The sequence below is a fragment of the Garra rufa genome, chromosome 17, assembly GCF_049309525.1.
Source record: "Garra rufa chromosome 17, GarRuf1.0, whole genome shotgun sequence".
Classification (NCBI taxonomy): domain Eukaryota; kingdom Metazoa; phylum Chordata; class Actinopteri; order Cypriniformes; family Cyprinidae; genus Garra; species Garra rufa.
This window is the reverse complement of record NC_133377.1, coordinates 16727370-16752095: the sequence shown is the minus strand read 5'-3', so window position 1 is coordinate 16752095 and position 24726 is coordinate 16727370. Positions and strand designations below refer to the sequence as shown.

At 35.5% G+C, this 24726-nt stretch overlaps 1 protein-coding gene across 3 annotated transcripts in view; it reads left to right on the top strand.

The window, feature by feature from the left end:
• The window catches only part of phactr4a (phosphatase and actin regulator 4a), a 96853-nt gene that overhangs the window by 38311 nt on the left and 33816 nt on the right, over positions 1-24726 (top strand). For 2 of the 3 annotated variants that reach the window (XM_073822214.1, XM_073822212.1), the window contains exon 1: positions 10133-10441. The exons of the other annotated variant lie outside the window; for it this stretch is intronic. In XM_073822214.1, coding sequence (XP_073678315.1) covers positions 10387-10441 — 55 coding nt within the window. In that variant the 5' untranslated portion in view covers positions 10133-10386. Of the gene's footprint in view, positions 1-10132; positions 10442-24726 lie in introns of those variants that run through there. 3 annotated transcript variants of the gene reach the window in all.

The window sequence follows — 24726 nt, the reverse complement described above, 5'->3', positions numbered from 1 at the left end:
TTAGACTTATGTTTACATTTTAATTATTTGAGTTTTCCATGGTTGTTGACATTTCTGTCTTAATAACTGAGGGGATTATGATCAGAGGCAGGTTAAGTTTAAAATAAAAATGCTTGAGTGTAATATATTTTTCTCCTTATTTTAAATGGGTCATAAAAATATCAATAATTATCGATATGACCGATATGAAACACTGATATCGTGATATAGTTTTCAGCCATATCGCCCAGCCCTATTTGAAATACAGTTTTTTTTTTTTTTTTTTTTTTTTTTTTTTTTTTTTTGCTTACCCCATTGGCAGATTATTTGGCTTGTTCTTAGCAAAAAATCCTTCTTGATTTAAGAATTGTTTAATATTTTGGCTGGAAACAAGACATCATGATATATACAGTCGTGGCCAAAAGTTTTGAGAATGTCACAAATATTAGTTTTCACAAAGTTTGCTGCTCAACTGCTTTTAGATCTTTGTTTCAGTTGTTTCTGTGATGTACTGAAATATAATTACAAGCACTTCATACGTTTCAATGGCTTTTATTGACAATTACATGACATTTATGCAAAGAGTCAGTATTTGCAGTGTTGGCCCTTCTTTTTCAGGACCTCTGCAATTCGACTGGGCATGCTCTCAATCAACTTCTGGGCCAAATCCTGACTGATAGCAACCCATTCTTTCATAATCACTTCTTGGAGTTTGTCAGAATTAGTGGGTTTTTGTTTGTCCACCCGCCTCTTGAGGATTGACCACAAGTTCTCAATGGGATTAAGATCTGGGGAGTTTCCAGGCCATGGACTCAAAATTTCAACGTTTTGGTCCCCGAGCCACTTAGTTATCACTTTTGCCTTATGGCACGGTGCTCCATCGTGCTGGAAAATGCATTGTTCTTCACCAAACTGTTGTTGGATTGTTGGAAGAAGTTGCTGTTGGAGGGTGTTTTGGTACCATTCTTTATTCGTGGCTGTGGTTTTGGGCAAAATTGTGAGTGAGCCCACTCCCTTGGATGAGAAGCAACCCCACACATGAATGATCTCAGGATGCTTTACTGTTGGCATGACACAGGACTGATGGTAGCGCTCACCTTTTCTTCTCCGGACAAGCCTTTTTCCAGATTTAATTTTTTTTTTTTGCTTACCCCATTGGCAGATCATTTTGCTTGTTCCAAGCAAAAACTCACTTCATTTTGACTTGTTTTTTCTGAAAACATGAAAATTATTATTTTTTATTCGTCTGACAATATCCTGCTTGATTTAAGAATGTTTAGATATTTTGGCTGGAAACAAGACAAGTAAGAAAAGCATTTTTTGCAGTGTAGAAAGCAAGTTTACGTTCTACAAATCATCATGATATAAACTGTTTTTCTAGCAGTTCTTCGAACTCTTTCACAGGTCAGCAGTTGCTATAACCAAATGCTAATGTCCAGTGAGTCAGCAGTCGAGCAGAGCAATGAACTGAATGCGTCTAAAGCCTCATATGGGTGTATCAAAAGAACAGCTAGCCAGAGAAGTTCAGACTGAAGTGGACATATGAGCAACTCTGTCACACACTGAGTCACTGCACACCAGAGTGATGCTATATATCACAATGTAGTTGTTTTAGGTGGACACACTAGAAAGTACATTGTTTACCACATCTTTGGAACAAAATATAAGATTTTGGTGTAATGGTTTTAATGTTTGGATGAGTTGTTTTCTATTTGCATGATTTGAAAAACATTTCAATAACATGCTGTGTCCTTCAGATGGCGCTGGTGTTTGGATTTTAGAGCCGGTTCTGTTTCTGTTATTGTAGAAAAATAGCCTATTAAGCTCTAAGTTTCTTTTAGATGCACAGTGCCTCTGCCTTACAGGGCTGTGACATTTTTACACTTAATAGACGTATTTCTAAATAATCAAACCCATGAGCTTTGTGTTGATACAGTTGAGGTCAAAAGTTCACATTTCCCTTGCAGAATGTTAATTATTTTACCAAAATAAGAGGGATCGTACAAAATGCATGGTATTGTTTATTTAGTACTGACCTGAATAAGATATTTCACCTAATAGATTTACATATAGTCCACAAGAGAAAATGTTTGAACCCTGTTCAAAAGTTTACATCCCCTTGATGCTTAATACTGGGTTGATACCTGAATGATCCAAAGCTGTTTTTTTTTTTTTGTTTAGTTATAGTGAATTAGTGATTCATGAGTCCCTTGTTTGTCCTGAACACTTAAACAACCTGCTGTTTTTCAGAAAAATCCCTCAGGACCCACAAATTCTTAGTTGTTTTTTTTTTTGTGTGTGTGTGTTTTTTGCATTTTTGTGTATTTGAACTTTTTTCAACAATGACTACATGATTTAGAGATCCATCTTTTCACACTGAGGACAACTGAGAGACTTGTATGCAACTATTACAGAAGGTTCAAACACTCTCTGATGCTCCAAAAGGGTAAGAAAAAAAAAAAAAAAAACATGCTTTGAGAGCCGGGGGTGAAAACTTTTGAACATTGAACAACGTGTACATTTTTCTTATTTTGCCTAATATCATGTTTTTATTTATTTATTTATTTATTTATTTGTTTCATTTAGTACTGCCCTTCAGGAGCTACAAAAGATGTTTCACAGAAGACAAAATAAGTAAAAGTTACCCTGATCTTCAAATTCAAAAAGTTTTCACCCCCGGCTCTTAATGCATTTGTTTTTCTTTCTGAAGCATCAGTGAGTGTTTGAACCTTCTGTAATGGTTGCATACGAGACCCTCAGTTGTCCTCAGTGTGAAAAGATTGATCTCAAAATCATACAGTCTTTGTTGAAAAGGGTTTTTCTGAAGAACAGCAAGCAGTTTAACAGGACAAACAAGGGACTCATGAACAACTATCACTAAAGAAAACAAAAGGATGTTTTCTCAAAGGGATGATTCAACTATTATTTTCTCTTGTGGACTATATGTAAACCTCTTTTATGTGAAATACCTTATTTAGGTCAATGCTAAATAAACAATAGCATACATTTTGTATGATCCCTCTTATTTTGGTAAAATAATTAACATTTTACTGATTCTCAGAAAACTTTTGATCTCAACTGTATCGCAGTGCTCTAAAGAAATGACAGTTTGTACCTTTTTTTTTTTTTTTTTTTTTGCGTAATGTGTTTTGGTTAAATACCTGAAATAAGGTCTGTGGTTCCCAGAAGCTCATGGTAGTTTCATGTTTTATACTACAACATAAAATACTCTAGTAATCCCCCATTAGTGGTTTTAAGCTTGTGTCTTGGAAAAAGGTGGTTGCTAGTATAAGTCTAAATGAGACTACAGAGGTTGTCTGGGACAGTAAACATTGCACACCAAAAATCGACATAGCCATGATCCTCAAGTAGATCAGCTCACACTATAAGAAAAGCCTTTGAGGCAAGCATGCTAAATCAGTTTATTCATTTATTTAATCATTGTGATTGCTTATTACTCTGTAGCACAATACTACAATGTTTTTTCAAAAGCAGATTGTGGAGACATTTTAATCGTCCACGATCAAAAATCGTCATATTGCACACTCAGTGCATCACCTTTGGTTGTGAATCACATTTTCTTTTACATCATGGGGATGGCCGGGTGCGTGTGCATCGCTTACTTGGGGAACTCAGGATGCACTATGGGAAGAAGGCGAGCAGGCGGAGGCAGGGTGATGCTTTATGCAATGTTCTGCCATCCATGTGGATACTTTGACGCATACCACCTACCTGAGCATTGTTGCAGAACATGTACAACCCAGGTATTCCCTAATGGTTGTGGCCTCTTTCAGCAGGATAATGCACCCTGCCACAAAGCAAATATGGTTCGGGAATGGTTTGAAGAGCACAATAGCTAGTTTGAGGTGTTGACTTGAGGTATTCCCCAGATCTCAATCCAATTGAAGAGAAGAAACATGTCCGATCCATGGAGGCCCCACCTCGCAACTCACAGGACTTAAAGGATCTGCTGCTAACATCTTGCTGCCTGATTCCACAGCACACCTTCAGCAGTCTAGTGAACTGTCTATGCCTCAAGGGCTGTTTTGGCAGCAAAAGGCAACCAACATAACATATTAGGAAGGTGATCAGAATGTTATGCCTAATCAGTGTGTTGTTTATAGCTTTCTATAGTGAGATTCCAGAATAAAAATGTACAGATAATTTACGCACCCGCCTGTTATCCAAGATGTTCATGTCTTTCTTTCTTCAGTCATAAAGAAATAGTTTTTTGAGGAAAACATTCCAGTATTTTTCTCCATATAGTGCTTCAATGGTGCCTGTGGGTTTAAACTTCCTTTTCATAAGTAAATATATATTTATACACTTTTTAACCTCAAATGCTGTTCTTGTCTTGTCTAGCTCTGTGACGTGCATACCCCCCTTTTATTCCCCCTTAAAAAATAATAATAATAAAAATCGCATGCCAGTGCCACTACACAGGACCATGGTGAACAACTAGCGAGCCTACAGATATATAGAGATATTTGCACCTTTGATAAGAGCTAAAAGGATGAAGGCAAATCTTATTTCATGATATAGTGATTTTATTTCACAATAACAATTTATATCATGATATAGTCATTTTTTGTTATTTTATCTTTGTTATTAATCATAAGAACACAGATGCAAGTAACAAACTAAAGGACAAACACAATAAAACAAAGACACAAATGAAATAAATAGGGCCCTATGAAATTTGTTTTTGGTTTAAATTTTTTCTGGATTCCGTTTTTTCCGTTTAGAAGTTTTCTAGACATTTTAATGGTTACTTTTAAAAATATCGATCAAAAAGCATGTCTAAATCAATTGAAATCATAAAATGTACACAATTTAATAGCAAATTAGGGATGCACCAAAATGAAAATTCTTGGCCGAACAAAACTAAACACTGGGCCGAATGCCGATTACCAAACACGGTTTTTCATGTTTTTTCCCCCATGTGTTTTGCCAATTGTTTTCACCATTGCATACATTAAATAGCCAAAATGTGCTTTTTACAGTTTTGTCTTGCTTTTCACACATTAATAATCAAATACAAAACAACTAATTAAAAATATTTACTTAACACTGAACATTTGTAACTTTCTAGTACACATTATAGCCTACCAACAAAGCACAATTTTACCTAAAATGAATAAGTTAAATAAAATAAAGACCCCCTTTTTGAATCAGGCATGTGTTTTTAATCTACAAATAAATGCAGCCTTGCTGAGCAAAGGAGAATGTTATAATAAATGTATTAATATAGCTGTTGTAGTGATTGTTATCATTATTCTTTGTCTTTTTTATTTTATTTTACATAACAACAGTAAAATAACTTCAGTTGCCGAACATTCAATTCATCCCTACTAAAGATATATATATATATATATATATATATATATATATATATATATATATATATATATATAGGGCCGGGACTTTAACGCGTTAATTTAGATTAATTAATTACACAAAAATAACGCGTTAATTTTTTTTAACGCATTTTAATCGCACTTAATTTTGCACCGCGGAACGTTTCTCACTGGATGAGTTTCAGCGGCGGACCAATTATACTGGAGCACCAACTAACAGAATGCGCATATCACCGCAGGACATCGAGCCTCAAGTATCACCTCAATGCTTTTACAGAAGGTCTACCTACCTATAGGGTACCTGAATTTCTGAAATGAAGGCTAGTATATTTCTAAATATCCCAGTGTTTCCCGTACCATCATCTCAGGGGGGCGCGTTTACAATGTCTCCTCCAAGAAAACGGACTGGATCGCGGACTCCATTCATAAAAACCGAATTTACTATAGCGCGGAATGCCACGTAAATTCGTCGATTTTTGGATTGATAAATCAAAAGTTGGTCTGTCACTTAATTCAAATCGCCATATGGACTAGTGTCTGAAAACTGAAATGCAAAAAGACCGTTTTAATATGAATCCTGCACTGTTTGCCTCTGTATGTTAGAATGGCAGAGACGCGTTTTTTATACTGCACGCGTGATGCTCCCGTTAATTTTTGGCATTTGTATCTCAGCTGGTCTGTTGGACTTGGTTGAACAAAAATAAACAATATTTTGTTGCTTCAGTTTATGTATTCAGTCATTATTCAATGGTAACTAAAAATCCATATGAAAAAACTTACTTCTCACTGTTCTCAGGTCAAATATTTATATGCGATTAAAATGCGATTAATTTCGATTAATTAATTACAAAGCCTCTGATTAATTAGATTAATTTTTTTAATCGAGTCCCGGCCCTAATATATATATATATAATATTATTATTATTATTATTTTTAATGCAAAAAAAGCAAAAGGAAATGTCTCCCCTTTTTCAGTCGGATTGTGGGAAAGTTGAGCAGTTGGACGCTGTCTCAAGCGTTTTGAAAGACATTGCTGTTAACACGCTCTGCTGGCAGAATAAAACTGTCTGCTCTGTTTATCTGAAGTGCAGACCAGTGGAGGTTTTCTTATATCTGGCATTATCATTGAGAAACTTGGGAAATCTTTTAATTGATACTTAAACAAATTGTTTATATACACTAAGAGTATTTAATGTGTAGCATTAAGTTTTGTATCCTTTTTAACGAACCAGTTTTATCAATCTTGCTTCATTCAGCCCACTCTGGCTTTTGTCTGCTGACAGCTTGAGTGAGTTTGTCCAAGCACAGCGCTTGTGTGTGTGTTTCACTGCAAAACCTGGCTCTGACTGGCACTAAACACAGCCAGCTTTGCTTTTCTGTCCTCCTCCATCTCAGTACTCCATCTCTCTGATCCCAGACTCCCACACATACGGATAACACGAGCCACATCATGTCCTGTGTGGAAAACTCCCTTCTCCAGAGGGATTTAATCTAACGGCTCTTTTTGATTTACCTTTTTTTTACTCTCTCCAAGCTCTGATTGTATTATTAAAAAGTTTGGGTCTGATAGATAAAAAAAAAAAAGTATTATTGGATTAATATACAATAAAAATAGTAATGATGTGAAATATTACTACACTTTATATAATATTATTACTACAATAATAGTTTTCTATGTGACAATATGTTAAAATGTAATTTATTCCTGTGATCAAAGCTGAATTTTCAGCATCATTACTTCAGTCTTCAGTGTCACATGAGCCTTTAGAAGTCATTCTAATATACTGATTTCCTGTTCAAGAAACCTTTTTGATTATTCTGTTGAAAACAGTTGTGCTGGTTTATATTTCTATGTTAACCATGGTCATTTCTCAGGATTTTTTGATAATTAAAAAAATGTAAAGGATATAGTTAGGGATGCATTGAAATGTTGGTCACCGAATAAAATAATCAAAATAAAATATTGATATTTAATATTAATATATATTTTATGTCCAATTGTATTGTTACTTTCAATAAACATGTCGTTATTTTATTGGCTTGTGTTTTTTAAATTCAGTGTCAAATTGCGTTCAATTAAAAACAAGTCTTACAAAATTACTTTATATTATTTAATAAAATAAATAATTATTAAAAAGCAGTTTTACGTTTTCAGCCAAGTGCATCCAGAGTTTTCGGTTTCGGCCCAGAATTGTATTTTCAGTGCATCCCTAAGATTAGTTATTAGAAATGACACCTTTGAACAATTTAATGCATTCTTTGTTTATTTTAGTGACCCCAATTTGATGATTAGAAAGTACTAGAATACTAGCCACACTCATATATCTGAATGTCACTGCATTAGATGAAATGCCAAACAGGTGGTATTTATTTTAGAAATGGCATAAACACATTTTTTAAGTGTTACTGTACATTTCACAAAAATAAGTTTGTGATTAAACAGTTACAGAAGCCTTAAGAGGCCAAGCATTAACATTAATTAAATTTTTTTGTGGTCTTCACATAACAAAAGTGTTCTTGTGATCTCGTCATAAACACCTGACCCGTTGTCTGACAGCAGCACTAATCTGTGTTGCCAAGTCCGCGGTTTTCCCGTTCAAGTGACCCCAATAACGTGAAATTTAACCCCTGGAATACAAATTTAGCACAAAAAAAAAAATTACATTTTACCCACAGGAATGTGATTTTTACTGGGAGACCCCCTTCAAAACGTGATTGGGCTAGTTTTAGACTAGTTTTGAGTAGAAATTGCGTGGGTTTTGTGAAAACCTGGCAACCCTGGCAGTAATCAGGCAGAACTAAACATGGTGCCGCTTATCATTAAAGGAAAAGTTCACCCAAAAATTTAATTTCTGACATTATTTACTCAAGTGTTGTCCCAAACCTGTATTAATTTATTTTTTTGTAAACTAACAGCTGGTCCTCATTTTACTATAAAATTTGCCAGCAACTGGTTTTGTTTGGTTACCCACATTCTTCGACAGAATGTTCTTTGTTGAACAGAAGAAAGAAACTAATTGAAGTTTAAAACAACTTGAGAGGGATTAAATGATGGTGTGAAAATAAAACACTATGACAGGATTGACAGACAAATGACAGAATTTTTAGTTTTGGGTGAACTATTCTTTTAATGTTAATAAAACAACAAAACAGAGAAAAGCCACTCACTTCTCATGACTGATGACCTTTAATACAGTTGCTTTAAAAAATATAATTGATGTATATAGTGTTTAATTTGTAATTTGTGTATTTGTAATGTATCTTTTGTTCTTATTTTCCAATAACAAATATAACATAATGACAACGATTTTTAGATTTACCCGCTTTGGCCTAAATGTCTGCCATTCTTGTTTTATTTAATATTTTGTTATCTTGAAAGGCTTTTTTTTTTTTTTTACAATAGGGAAATTAGTAGTGAATAGTAAAGCCACCATGACAAAGAATCATTATAAAACCATGAATTGTGATATTCCTGAAAAAAAAAAAAAAAAAAAAAAAAAAATTCTGATATGATATTTTTGCCATATCGTCCACCCCTAACTTTAGCTGCAATTGTTTGGCCTGTGCTACAAACTTTCAACCTCTGTAGCGCCATTGCTATGTGCAAAAAAAGTTAATGTAAAGCCCTGCTAATTTACTTCTGTTCTATGTCTGTTACTGCTGTACTTTTGAGAAACACGTTGAAATGAAATGTTTTATGAAGTTATTTTATGATACACATACCTCTTGCACTTACTGTGTTAATAGCTCCATTGCTAAACTAATCTAATTTTGTCATATTATAATGGGAAAAAAACATGATCTCTTACACTCTTAAAAATAAAGGTGCTTCACGATGCCACAGAAGAACCTTTTTTGTCTAAATGGTTCCATAAAGAACCTTTAACATCTGAAGAACCTTTCTGTTTCACAAAAGGTTCTTTGTGGCAAAAGAAGGTTCTTCAGATTATAAAAAGGCAAGAAAGGATGGTTCTTTAATGAACCTTTGACTGAATGATTCTTTGTGGAAGCAAAAATGGTTCTTCTATGGCATCGCTGTGAAGAACCCTTTGAAGCACCTTTATTTTTAAGAGTGTAGGTCCATAAATAATATATATATTAATAGTTTTATATACAGTTAATGTAAAAAACCTCACCTGTATAGTTACTTTTCACACTGTATTGATGACTTTTTAGATCCACCCTAACACACCTGTTAAACTGAAAGTCCTGAAAAAGAGTTCAGAAAAAGTAGTTCATTAGTCTCCAGGTAGATGTGAAGAGACAGCCTCATCTGATATGTTCTTCATTCCTTCATTCACCTGATGTAAAGTATGAGTTTGCATATTCTCATTAGACGTTACTGGGCAGTGGATGCGTCTATGACTATACCGACCACATTACCACACGCTATTGCTTAATTTAGTTTCTCATCGTCTGGAACTTTTTATCCCATTTTGGTTACACCTAGCTGTTCACAGCATCTTTGTAAGTATATACTATGAACCGTCTTCATTTCACTCCCTCACACACGTAAATAACCAGCATGTGCCGCCTCCTCGCTATCTGTCTGACTCCCTGTAACTCGAGCCCTCTGTGATGTCACTTCCTGCCAGTCAAGCGCTCCACCTCACCCCTACTCGTGTTGCACTCCCTCTCAGATTACACTGCGCCGTCTAATGCATTTTGGGAAATGAAGGTGTGTAGCAACCTAAGGTCAAGACCCTAGAGACCGGCTCCCATCTCAAAAAAATCCCGCACAGGGAATGACTGGCATCCCCTCCAGCTGACGTGCTTCAGACGAGCGGCGTGTGATATTTATGAAGTCAAGGCTGCTGAGAGGGAGGGACCTTCAGGAGTTGTTGACTCAGAGCGAGCAAGCCACCAAAACAGAAGTTGTGAAGTAAGAAGGAGGGACGGACGGAGCGAGCGCGAGCTCCCACATCTAGGATTACAGAGCGAGAGTACCTGCTCGCTGAGAATAGTGGAACTGTGTTTTGCCCTCCCTGCCGCGGGCCCCGGGACAGGCAGAGGACGGGGCAGACGGGACGCAGGGGTACAGGGCAAGATTATGGGACAGGGAGCGAGCACTCAGACTTTAAACCCGAGCATTGCCTACATAACAGGTGAGTCGTTTCAGATGGGATATGGATTTTCTCACGGTTTGTACGGTTGTATGCCAGACCTGTTTTGCTTTTTCCGCTGGAGGCGATCTGGTGATATTGCCTATGCATTCTCAGCGCAGACGCCAACTGTACTTGAATGATCGAAGGTGTACGTTTCTTCACGTGAAGGAAGCAGTAAGAGACAGGCATGGGCAGGTGGGGTGAATGTACGCTGATGGAATGTGGGCGATTGTGCAATCGGACATTCTCATGTTTCTGACAAACACGCTTCCTCTCGGATTAGACCTAACCAGAGCCCTCCATAGCAGTCTCCACATTGCATCTTTTTAATCATGTATGACCATGTGTTTGGTGCAGTTGTGTTAAAGGAGAACCTGTTGTGCTGTCTGTTGGTTATAGCTGACTCGAGGGGTTTGTTGTTGACGCTGCTTTCCAGCTCGGAGAATTGCTGCATTATGAGCTTGAACCAAACATGCTGCCTTGTGCTTTCTTAGAGGCTGTGGAGCTCATTCATAAACCTGTTCTTACAGTAACACATTGATGAATGCATTAGTTTGCATAAGAATAGTTTAATGAAGCACAAATAGTTTTAAAGGAAGTTTTGAATGGCATTGCCTGTTGCTGCTGTATACAAATTTTAGTGTGCCTTTTACAAGCAACACACATGGTGTGCTTTACCGTGCTATTTTTACTTTACAGTGTGTTGAATGAACTGGAAATGCAGTTTACTTTTTTCTCGTTGAACGGATTAACAATAAACTATTATGTACATTGATATAAACTGATGCAAATCAACCGTTTTTATCTTTGAAAACTAGACACTTAGACACTGACACTGAGGTCATGTGACAATGTACTGTAGTATTTTACTGTCTGAAATGTAGGTCACTTGGTTTGGTTTGTTAAAAAAAAAATGTGGCATTAAGTATTCCATTCTGAATATAGTTAAGTTCATTCAAGTCAACTACAGTATTATATTTTTTAAATTATATTTATGAAATAATAAACAGTTTTATATATATATATATATATATGTGTATAATTAATATTAATTATATAATATTATTATTATTGTTTTATGGTTCGTTCAAGTGCTTAAAGTGCTTGAAGTGCTTAAACTTGACTTTTGAAACTTGAAATTTGAAAATAGCTGTATTCCTGAAGAGGTACTTGAAAAGTGCTAGAATTATTGAAAGACAATGTATGTAATTTCTTTAGTAAGAACACTCTTAAAAATAAAGATGCTTTAAAATGTTCTTCACAGTGATGCCATAGAAGAACCATTTTTTGTTTCCACAAAGACCCATCCAGTCAAAGGTTCTTTAAAGAACCATCTCTTTCTTACTTTTTTTTTTATAATCTGAAGAACCTTCTTCTTTCAGCACAAAGAACCTTTTGTGAAACAAAGGTTCGTCAGATATTAAAGGTTCTTTATAGACCATTTAGATAAAAATGTTTTTCTTTGGCATCATGAAGCAGCTTTAGTGTACATCTTTTCATGCAAAATTCAACAATTCAAAAAACATACTTTTTCACTTATTTCAGTTAATGTCAAATAACTAGTGAGCTAGGCCAGTAAGTACTGACAGTGCCACGTAAACATGACTGAAGATGTGAAAAGAGGAACAAATTAACCTGAATCAATTCAGGGAGTCATTTAGGCTAAAACCACTCTGATTGATTCAAACGTGTGACTTCAGTCATTTAGCTTAGGTGATTCACTAGCAAAAACCAGATCAAATTAAAAGAAGCATTCATTTTCAAATTTCAACATAGCTTGTAATGATTATGAAGAGCACGTAAAGTAATGGGTGAAACTGAAGTTTTCAAAACTCTGAATCAGGTAAACCATTGCGTTGCTAATGATTAATTGTTTTCAAAGCACTCCAGTAGAATCGTGTATCGCAAATATTTTGATTCAGATCAGGAAATCAGAAGAGGTTTGCAAATTTGACTTAGACCGGCACTTCGGAACGGGTTCTCAAATCATTTGATTTCGATCAGAACTTCGAGCAGGTTCGCAAATCTTTTGATTAAGCATTGGAACTACGGAGTGTGAATCAATTTGATTCAGATTCGGATTTTGGAGAATGTATCGTGTAACATTTGATTTAGACCTGAACTTTGGAGCAGTTTGAAAGTCTTTTGATTCAGATTGGAACCTCAGAAAGTGAATCATTTGATTCAGGTTCGGACTTTGGAGAATGTATCGTGTATCATTTGGAGCTGGTTTGTGAATCATTTTGTGAATTTAATGACTTCCGATCCGTCTTACGAGTCCTGGGGCCTGTTTCATAAAACAAGTTTACTAAATAAGCCATGTTTACTTCAGTTAGTCTGACATATTTTGAACCAAATCAACTGACAGTAAATCAGATTAACTGAAGTAAACCTGGTTTAATTGATAAACTTGTTTTACGAAACAGCCCCTAGATCTGAAATGATGGTTCGCAAGTTATTATTCAGATCGGGACCTCAGAGCCTGGTTTGCGAATAATTTGATTTAGATGGTTTAAATGATTTAGATAAATCAATATTTATCATTTTAAAATTTAAAAGGCATTGTTTGATAAATGAGATCTCTGTTTAAAGTCCTTATATATATATATATATATATATGTATATATATATAAGTGGTGGGCATAGATTAATTTTTTAATCTAGATTAAATCTTGAAATTATCTAGATTAAAATGGCTAATTTAAATTCTGCTGAAGGCATTCAGAATATGTGTGCTACCCAAATAATGACTAAAAGTAAGTCTTTGAGAACGGGTTTTTCAAGCCAGGTGGTGCATTAGACCAGGCGCTCATCTCCTGTTTCCAAAATGCATTACAAACTGCTTGACAATTGCATTTACAACACAATTAACTATACAAACTTGTATAACAAGTACTTCTGCGCAAAAGGCTGTACGACGTGCGCGTTCCCGTAAAATACACAGACGCGCGGGTATGGATAGCCTATCTGCGTGCATAGTCTTCCAATAAACTGCGTTGCTTTTAGAAGCGTCAATTCAGTTGTTGCATATAGTTTAATGTCTTTATTTCGGGATTATCAAAGTAAATTATAACTCAAACTTGACATTTTACTGGGCCACAGCAGATTTTCACTGGGGCACGTGCCCCAGTAAAAAGGGTCTGGCAACGCACGCACCTGCCCTGAAGCGGCTTCATAGCTGCATCCATGTCTGCACGTTTCATTTGATGTGGTAATTTCACAGAAGTTGAAGATCGTTCTCGCCCCTACAGTGCAATTCAACTAGATATACGTCATCCGCGCTAAATTATCAAGGTGAGTCATGCTAGTTTGCCAGTTGACCAGTCCACCACTTTGAGAATAGATTAACGGTAATTTTTTTATCGCGCGATATGAGTCTCACGTTAACGCAGCACGTTAACGCCGATAACGTCCCACCACTAATATATATATATATATATATATATATATATATATATATATATATATATATATAATATATATATTAATTAATATATATATAATATATATAATCAAAAAAATAATTAATTAATTAATTAATTAATTAATTAATTAATTAATTAATTAATTGTTTTTTTTGATTAGAAGTGACAAATTTTTTAGAACATTTCAAATAAATGCTGTGTTTAAAATGTTCTATTCATCAAAGTTCGCAAAACAGAAAAACTAAACAAGAAATACAAAAAATATTTGGCAGCAAAACATTTTCAACATTGATATCAGAAATAATAATCATTGAATAATCAGAAATGTTTCTTGTGCAGCAAAGCAGCATGTTAGAATGATTTCTGGATTCATGATACTTTGAAGTTTCAGCATCAAGAAAATTAATTATGTTTGAGCAAATTCAAATAAAAAACAGTTGTTTGAAATGGCAATATTTCACATTATTGTCACAGATTATTTCAGTCAAATGAAAGCAGCCTTGGAGAGCATAAGTTTTATTATTAGAGAACAGTTCTTCTAGTGCAGTTTTACTACTGCATACTGCTACACACTCACTTCTGTACATCCTTCAGTTTCAGTCAAGCACCTTTTGATGACCTGTCATGTTGTTTTAAGGTGTTGCCACACAGCTTTTGTTTGTTCTGTCAAACGTGCCGTGGTTTCTTCTCGCTTGTCGTTTGATCATTGAATGCGTGTGTTCAGTTTTTCCATTAACTCTTGACCTCTGTGTTTATTTACACACTCAGTGTCCTCGACGTCCGTGTGTGATGTCCTCCATCATTATCATCGCTGTGTGTAACACTCAGTGAGTTCAGGGCAGCCGACTGATCCGATTCTCACGTGTGTCACTGATATGAGAGGAATGCACAGCCTTCCTGAAACAAAGAGCTCATTGAGACAGTGCTTCGTAGAAACGCTGATTGAGCTGTGTGTGCTTGGGGTTGTTGGGTATTGTGGTCTGTGCTTTTATAATGCTACATTCACCTTAATTAAGTTGGCTTGAGAAAGCACACTTACTGAAATGCAATTTAAACTTAGTTTATTATTCTTCTGAGACTAATGGTGCGTTCACACCGGACGCGACTTGCGCGGAAAAAACGCGCTATTCGCGCGTAGTTGAACGCTTGAACATTTGAGTTTACTCGCGCCATTCGCGCGGTAAAATTCGCGTCATTCGCGCGTGACATTTTCTTCACAACAGACGCGAATTCGCGTCATGGGAGGGGCTTCTGCCACTCGTCAGCGGGAAAGTAGTTGTAAAATAGGTGAATGAGCTCAATTTGCCAGCTTTAGCTTGCTTGTAGTCTCAATATGTATGTATATGTAGGTCAAATTGAGTAAAGAGCGTTTTTTAAAACTAACCAGATTGTCCGACCTCTTCACTCACTTTATTCTTAGCAAGATCCCTTTTATTCCTGTTTCTACAAAAGTCCAAAGATGTATCGTACAGCTCCGAGGAACCACAGACAGCAACGGTGATTTTGTCCACCATTGTTGTTTCGGATTTCTGCCTCCGTCACTACTAGAGCAAGCTCCTGATTGGTTACCGCGGCGCGGAATTCCGCCGAAGTTCAGATTTTTGAACTCGTGCGATTCGCGCGAATGGCGCGGCAATCGCTTGAACGCTCAATGCGCGCCGCGCCATTCGCGCTATTCGCGCGTTTCGCGCCGCCTCATTCGCGCGTTTCGCGCCGCAGGATGGCTATTCGCGTCTTTGCATTGACTTAACATGTAAATCACTCGCGCTTGCCGCTTCATTCGCGTCCGGTGTGAACGCACCTTAAAATTTCTGACTGCTCCTCCTCTTAGAGCTTTAACTCTACAAACTCCAAACTCCAAACTCCAAATCATTCTGACCTGACTCCAATTGCTGTATCATTTCTAACTGATCCGACTTACGATTTTCCTAAAAATGATGATTAAAACTGGGAAAAATCCCAAACACTTACATTGAGGGAATGTTCAAATGAGCCAACACTATTCAAACTCCAACTGACAAAACTCCCACAGTCCCTTGAGCTTCCCTTCTATGTAAGTACTCTTTCTAATCCATTCAAACTAATTTGCTAATCATTAGAAACATGATCGCAACTCTCTAATCGTGTTAGCAACATGTTAGCTATAGGGCTGGATTATTCGATTATTCGAATATTCGTTCGGTGGGTTGTCATTCGATTTTTAATTTTGAGATTTGAATATTCTATGTTTTTTCTTACAACTGGCATCCCCACAAAACGGTCTCATTCGCACTTGAATATGAATGGAGAAGATCAGACTGCTGCGCCACCAACACTGAGACAGCGCAAAGAAAGAGATTATGCAAAATTTGAGAGACACTAAAGTACAGTCTGGCCCATTTGCGTGGTGGAGGCAAAACTAGGGCTGTGTCTGTCGCAATGACAAAAGGTAGTGCATGTGACGTCTCTCTCACACACACACACACACACACACACACAGGGGCGTCGCTGGGAATTCTGGGCCCCGTGCACTGACTCAGCTAAGGGGCCCCCCTTAAATATGAAAATTACGTTGTAACTAAAAATGTTTGTGTAACCCATTTTGTTTGGTTCTACTCGCACCCGCTCCGAGTGGGGGGGTTGTTTTGCGATCGCAATACTACGTTTCTGGGGGGAGGGGGATCGTGATGGGCCCCCCTCGCCAAGGGCCCCTGTTACTCTGTTCCAGCATTACCCCCTGTCCGACGCCCCTGCACACACATACACACACACACACACACACACACACATACACACTAAAAAATGCATAAAATACAGTGTTTCTGCTTTAAAGCCTAAATGCATCTTTATGGATTAGGCCTATAGCTAATGAAAGGGTTTTGTTTTCGATTTGAATTATTTTGTTTCATTTCCTTTTATTTCATTTTTACTCTTACCTTTGTGAGCAAAAATGAAGTTTCACATCGCACCGGTGCCTCCATGTCCTGCAAAGCGCGCTTCAGCTTTCACTCCCCACACAAACGATTGGATATCTGCCTAATAGCACACATTTATCTAGGTTAAACGATTAAATGAATATTGTGATATGTTTTTTTATATCTATGGATTTTAATTTAAATCGTGATCACTTGAGGAAGGTTAAATTTACCTGTCTGCCGCTGTCCGCTTGGTTGTTACTTTAAAAAACAAAAACTTGAATTTAACAAAAGAAGTGTTCCAAATATTTCTAAATTAACTTTAGACACTGAAGAAATGAAAATACATGTGATCACTGCTATTAAAAACAGCAGCTGTGTAATGGGGAAGAGAAAAAAGAAAGATTCCAGTCCGACTCGGGCCAGTAATTCTGATGAGCTGTTGAGGTTGTTAGACATTTTTGTAATTTTTGTACTGTACATTTTTGAGTCACTAACGCAGTGTCAGTTCTCGAGGTATAAGCTCATTCTTTAGGGATGCACCGAAATGAAAATTCTTGGCCGAAACCGAAAACCGAAAAAGAAAACCAAGCCCAAAACACCGAAAGAATTATGACAATTATTATTACCATTGTATTTATGGCTATGACTGTGTACTAATCTTACTAAAATCAAGGCATTGCAATTGCATAAATTAATATTAAAGTTTCAAAGAAGAAATCAATTATATTGACTTAAACAATTATTATCAATCAATTATTATATTACTTAACATATAAATATATTCTACTGCCTTTGTTTAAATTGTTTAATTGTTTAAATTTTTATAACATTATTTTCTGGATCCGTCAGTTCACATCATAGACTAAAAAATGCACATTTACAAGTCTACGCGTTTCTCTTCCAGCAGGAGGCGCTGTCAGAATGGTACACAAAGGAGTGCAACAAACAACTTTGAAACATGCAGCACTCATTTATTTTAAAGTTTCATCGCAATTCTTGTCTTTCAGTCCCCACATTTAAGACCACATGAAATCATAATTAATAGCCTACTTTCTAAACCCCTAATAACACTGCAGTCACCAATGAAAATTAAGAGCTTTATTTCAAGAACCGACTTTCAAAAACAAACCTTACACAAAATACGCTTCATTTTATTTTTTTCCCACCATGTTCGGGGCACAAGAAAAATATTAGGGGACTAAATGAATATCAGCATATGAAGTATAATCGTCTCTCATTGTCTTCGAAAAAATGTGCACATCAGATGCTGAAAGTCAGTTTTTACTTTCACTTTAACATATTGCGCACTTTTCGCGTTGCTTGTGGGATATCCATTGGCTCACCTCCATGGTTTAAAACATAAATAATTAATAAAAATACAGTATATAGAAAAGACATATCTTTAAACTTTTGCGACGTAACACCAACTTAAAGCCATTGTGTTTCACTCACTGAAAGCTACATCTGTCTCGATCTCTGCTCTCATCATCACTGCGCACGCGACTGCAGACACACCGCCTCTTGAAATGTAGGCATTACAAGTTTTGCAGATCGCTATCTGTGCGTCTTTCTCAGATATACTGAAATACGTCCACACCGCAGGCGTGTTACTTCAGACAAGCGCGTGCAAGCTGTGGTTTCTGTCTGCGTCAACATACTGTTTCGGCCGTGTTGTTTCAGTGATAAAAGTGTTTTGGAAAATTTTCGGTGCCCGAAATTTTCGGTGCATCCCTATCCTCTCTCTCTCTCTCTCTCTCTCTCTCTCTCTCTCTCTTTCTCTCTCTCTTTCTCTCTCTCTCTCTCTCTCTCTTTCTAAAGCCAACTTTTTATCTAGTTATTTTATTGTTTTATCAAGGTTGTGGTGCCATAACAACAAGCCACCTTGTTTTTTTTTTTGTTTTTTTTCGTGTCACTGTGCCCTTCTTTTTCCAAAAACATCATGAGGACATTTTTTATTTTTCCCCAGTAAGCAGTCAGTAGACCAAGATTGACTATTTCATAACTGCCATGACTGAAGTCATGATTTAGTGAGCCAAAATATTTAATTAATTGGCAGAAAATAAATGGGGAATGTGTAGGACTTTGTAAATGAAGGTGTTTAAGATAAAAACACCTGGGCTGAACACTATATGTTTTCATGCAGTTTTCATAAAACCATTTGCATTTACATTTAGCAACCTTTGTATTATGTGGGAAGTAGCTGTAACACTACCATGTCTTTTTACTATCAGAGCTAACAAGGTTTTTGACTTGAGTGTGTTTTTGTTTAAAGGTTTTTTCCACATGTGTAAAGTGTTTTCTTCTGAAAAATCCCATTTGAGTGAAGTAAAGTAGGTCTGTGAGCTGTCAAACACTTGCCAGATCAGTTAAGAGCATCTAGGCCAACGGTGCTGCCAAAACCCATAACATTCCAGCGCTCCCCGTGTGTCATACCCAACCTGCCTTGTCTTGTGTCTTCAGACCAGTTTAACGGTCTCCTTCTCATTATTCATGCTTAATAGACATCATTTGCACAGTGAATAACACAGCCTTCTGTTTCCTATGTTACACCATCTTGGAATTTAGAATTTGTTCAAACAAAGAAAAAATTGCGTGCACTTTGGAATCTATGGAGCAAGCCTAGAGGAAACAAGAACATTGTTTGTATTTTACTCAAAAACACATCTAGTTTCATGACCCCCGGTTTCACAGAACTAGTCCCAGAGTAAAACATAAGTCTGAACTGTTTTGTTGTTTTTTGTTTTTTTTTAAAGACATGCTTATAAAAATTTTTATAAAACATAAATGTCCTAATTGAACTGTGTAATCCTGGCGTAGACTAAGACTCATCTGTGAAACCAGGCCTTAATTTTAAATGTCATTATTAATCTAATATTTTATTTATTTTATTTTATTTTATTTTATTTTATTTTATTTTATTTTATTTTATTTTATTTTATTTTATTTATTTTATTTTATTTTATTTTATTTTATTTTATTTTATTTTATTTTATTTTATTTTATTTTATTTTATTTTATTTTATTTTATTTTATTTTATTTTATTTTATTTTATTTTATTTTATTTTATTTTATTTTATTTTATTTTATTTTATTTTATTTAAGGCCCAGACATGAAAGCAGGGGATGAAAGTTGTGATATTGTGGCCACAAATTGCTATAAAATGAGGAAACAATAATAAACTGTCGCCATTAAACGTTATTATTAATCTAATTTTAGTCAAGTAAATTAAAGAAGTGGCAAAAAACATATTAGTTAAAAATATATATGTTTTATTTTTATTTTTTTATTTTATTTTATTTTATTTTATTTTATTTCCCAGACATGAAAGCAGGGGAGAAAAGTTGTGATACCGTGGCCACAAATTGCTAAAAAATCTGGAAACATTAATAAAATGTCACCATTAAACGTAATTATTAATCTAATTTTAGTCAAGTAAATTAAAAAAGTGGCAAAAATATTTTATTTAAAAAAATATTTTAATTTAATTTAGTTTAATTTAAAGGCCCAGACATCAAAGCGGGGGAGAAAAGCTGTGATATTGTGGCCACAAATTGCTAAAAAATGAGGAAACATTAATAAAATGTCACCATTATTATTAATCTAATTTTAGTCAAGTAAATTAAAGAAGTGGCACAAATATTTTATTTCAAAAAATAATTTAATTTAATTTAATTTAATTTAAACTTAATTTAAACTTAATTTAGTTTAGTTTAGTTTAATTTAAAGGCCCAGACATGAAAGCAGGGGAGAAAAGTTGTGATATTGTGGCCACAAATTGCTATAAATGAGGAAACATATTAATAAAATGTCACCATTAAACGTCATGATTAATCTAATTTTAGTCAAGTAAATTAAAGAAGTGGCAAAATAATTTAATTTAATTTAATTTAATTTAATTTAATTTAATTTAATTTAATTTAATTTAATTTAATTTAATTTAATTTAATTTAATTTAATTTAATTTAATTTAATTTAATTTAATTTAATTTAAAGGCCCAGACATGAAAGCGGGGGAGAAAAGTTGTGATATTGTGGCCACAAATTGTTATAAAATGAGGAAACATTAATAAAATGTCACCATTAAACATCATTATTAATCTAATTTTAGTCAAGGTAATTAAAGTGGCAACAATATTTTATTTAAAAAAAAGTATTTTATTTTATTTTATTTTCAAATGAGGAAACTTTAATAAAATGTGCAACAATTAAATAAGTCATGGGAATAAAGTCTTAATTTGTGGCCACTATTTTATTTTATTTTATTTTATTTTCAGGGCTCTCTATGAATTTGACCCCATTAAGTAGGAACTCTGGGTCTGTCTCACCAAATAAAGTTAAAAATCTGCTTGCAACTACGTTTCTGAGATTGTTTCATCAGTTCTGGTGCAGTGCTGAACTCCTCAGATGCTGGAAGTATTTCTGTATATAAACTAAAGGTCAAGGGAACATTATTTATTTGCCCCATAACACTGTAAATAAACCTTAACTTGTTTTCAGCTTGTATGTATCTGTCTGTTTTGCCGTAATAGCTAATCATCTTAACCCAACATTAATTAAACCTGCAAGGCCAAAAAGATGTGGTTATAGGTTATCTTTTATATGCCAGTTTAATCAGTCACCAGCTGAATGTCTGAAATGCACTTCTCAAATTCCTGTGGGATGTTGTGAAACACCATGAAACTGGCCTGGTGGCTTGATGTGCCATTATGTCTGGTTATGGTATTATAACTCATCTTTATATACAACCCATAATGTAACCTGTGCTTATGACTACATGTTGGTTTAGTAGCAACAAGATTTATAAAACTGGGTGTCACTGCATGTAAACTGACGTAAAAACTGTTTGGCGGTTTGTAAATCCCAGTGAGCTCATGACCTGTTTGCCAGAGAGTTTCATTATTCATATAACTTTCCTGATTCAACACCCACCCACTGTTGTTACATCTGACTCATTAGACTGTTAAAAGAGTTGTAATTGTTTTGTCCATCCATTTTAAAAACATATTACACTGTTATCTGACAGACTATGAATTGTTTAGGCAATTGCAGTTGCCGTTGCAAGTATGTACTGAATCTTATCGTTAGAAAGTGAGTCTGTTTTCTTTTTCTCTGGCTGTGAATGTGTAGCAGTGCTGTGGGTGTGTTCATGGTTTCTGTAGTGAGTCAGAGGCCAAGCCAATGTTTTAGTGTTATAATTTTCACGTGTCAAGACCAATATAACGTCTCACCGTTATTGAACACATGCTTCGACCATCCTCCTGTTCCGGAAAATGTCAGATTTTTGTGTTTAAAAATCTGGCATTAAATCGTGACAGTGCGTGCATACGAGACAGCAAGCATGGGTTTAGAATGTATTTGGAGGATATGTATCGGTCCTCAACATATCTTTGACCAATCAGCTTTTTTAAGTTCAAAATCGCTCTCATTGATTGGTGCTTAGTCCTTAACCATTCTCTCCAAACGTGCACTGCTCGCAAAACATATTTAGTGAGCAGCGGAATGTTTTAAAAAGACGAGTTTAATAATATCAGAAATTATACAAAATCAAGTGAAACTTTATAATGTATAAATATTATAAACACTAAAAACATAGCTATATGTTAGTTTCCCTGACTCCAAAACAAATCATTTAAATGTAACTGTATACAGAACAAGAATGAGAAAAAAAAAATAAAAAATCAAACGCTTCCTATAATTTCTGACCAGCTTTTTGCATGTCTCCACTGGTATTTTTGCCCATTCATCTTTAGCGATGAGCTCCAGCTCTTTCAGGTTGGAGGGTCTTCTTGCCATCCCCTGATCTTTAGCTCCTCCACAGATTCTCAATTGGATTTAAGTCAGGACTCTGGCTGGGCCACTGCAAAATGTTAATGCTTTTGTCTGCTAACCATTTCTTCACCACTTTTGCTGTGTGTTTTGGGTCGTTGTCGTGCTGAAATGTCCACTGGTGCCCAAGGCCAAGTTTCTCTGCAGACTGCCTGATGTTGTTGTTGAGAATTTTGATGTATTGCTCCTTTTTCAAGGTGCCGTTTACTGTGATTAGGTTCCCTGGTCCACCAGCTGAAAAACACCCCCAAAACATTCGGTATCCACCACCATGTTTGACAGTGGGGATGGTGTTCTTAAATGAAGGCTACATCATTGTGGCCAAACAATTCCATTTTTGTTTCATCTGACCATAAAACAGAAGACCAGAAGTCTTCTTCTTTGTCCAGATGAGCATTTGCAAAGGCCACGTGGGCTTTTGTGTGCCTTATCTTGAGAAGTGGTGTCCTCCTTGGTCGGTGTTCAGTGTCTGTTGAACTGTCTGCCTTGAGATGTTGCCACCAGCAGAGCCCAGATTCATCAGGATGGCCTTGGTGGTGATCATTGGATTCCTTTTTTTTTTTTTAACCTCTCTCACTATCCTCCTGGCCAGCACAGTCACTTTTGGCTTCCGACCATGTCCTCTGAGATTTGTCACAGTGCAGAAACGTCTTGTATTTTTTAATAATACTTTGCACTGTAGCCACTGGAACTTCAAAACATTTAGATATGGTCTTATAGCCCTTTCCTGACTTGTGAGCAGCCACAATGCACAGCCGCAGGTCCTCAATGAGCTCCTTTGTCTTAGCCATGACTGTCCACAAACCAACAGCAGAGAGCTTCTGTTTTTCAGCTGTTGAGTTGATTAAAACAGCTGTTCCCAATGAATCAGGGTAATTAGGATGCTTTAGAACAGCTTGGACTATTAGGAATGGTATAGAACTTTGGATTTTTCCATAGACTGTGACAGTTTGCAAAGGGTATGAATAAGAAATGCTAAGAAATATATATATAGGTTTTTTTTTTTTTTTTTTTTCCATTCTTGTTCTGTTCTGAATATCATTACATTTAAATGATTTGTTACAAATCCAAATGTTTCCATATCTGCAATGTATTTAAAACATAAACTATTATTTATAATGTCTATATATATATATATATATATATATATATATATGTATATATGTGTGTGTGTGTGTGTGTGTATAATATGTTATTCTAGGCTATGGACTATTTAAATTGACCAGAATAACATTTTAAATGTTTGTTTGACTGTATTTTATTTTGGTAATATACAATCTGAGATGTCAAGTTTAAATCGCTAGAATATGTGATGTGTGTGCGAGGCGCCGGCGTTATAGAATAGCTTAAACATAAAATACTCCACTATTTTATGTAATACAGATAAGAGTTGGCCATAATGAATTTATTCTCACATGCTTACAGTGAAAACAGAACATTGTGCTTTTGTAAAATAAAGCAGACAAATAGGATGTACGTTCTGTCATCTTGGTTCTCTGATTCCTTTTCGTGAACTTGTTTGAGCAGTGGCGTGCCTCACGTCTGTTTTAAATGTGTTATTTAAGTCAGATATATTTTGCATATTTATATATTTTGTATATATCAATGTAACTTATTTTTTCCGTCATCCTGGTGACCTATTTTTGACCCAGGGTTTGAAAACCTGTGCCCTAGGCTGCAGTCCATGCAGAAACGTGTAAAGGATGCTCTTATAGTTGTGACTGTCACCGTTTAGTGGCATCATTGAATGTTCCAGGAAAATTGCATTGTCAGTGTTAGTCACAGTGCCTTTAAACTGCTGTTTTGTATCCGGCAATTATTCATTTACAAATGAATCACTGCCGGACGTCCTGTAGTTTGATTTGCATAGCTTGTTGAAGTGTATCTAGAGTGTTCATACACTATTGGATTGGATATGTGACAAGGTTCATGTTCCCGTAACACAAATACAGTAATGTTATAAGCACAACAGAAAGAGCAATTCATTAAATTGTGTTGTAGTTTTCTGACTAGTATGTATTGAGACACATATCTGAGATTTTAATATGTTTAACAGGTGAGTTTAACAGTATTTCACAGCTGTGCACGAACTCAGAATTAAAATTACTCCATTTTAGTTTTATAGAAATGCATGA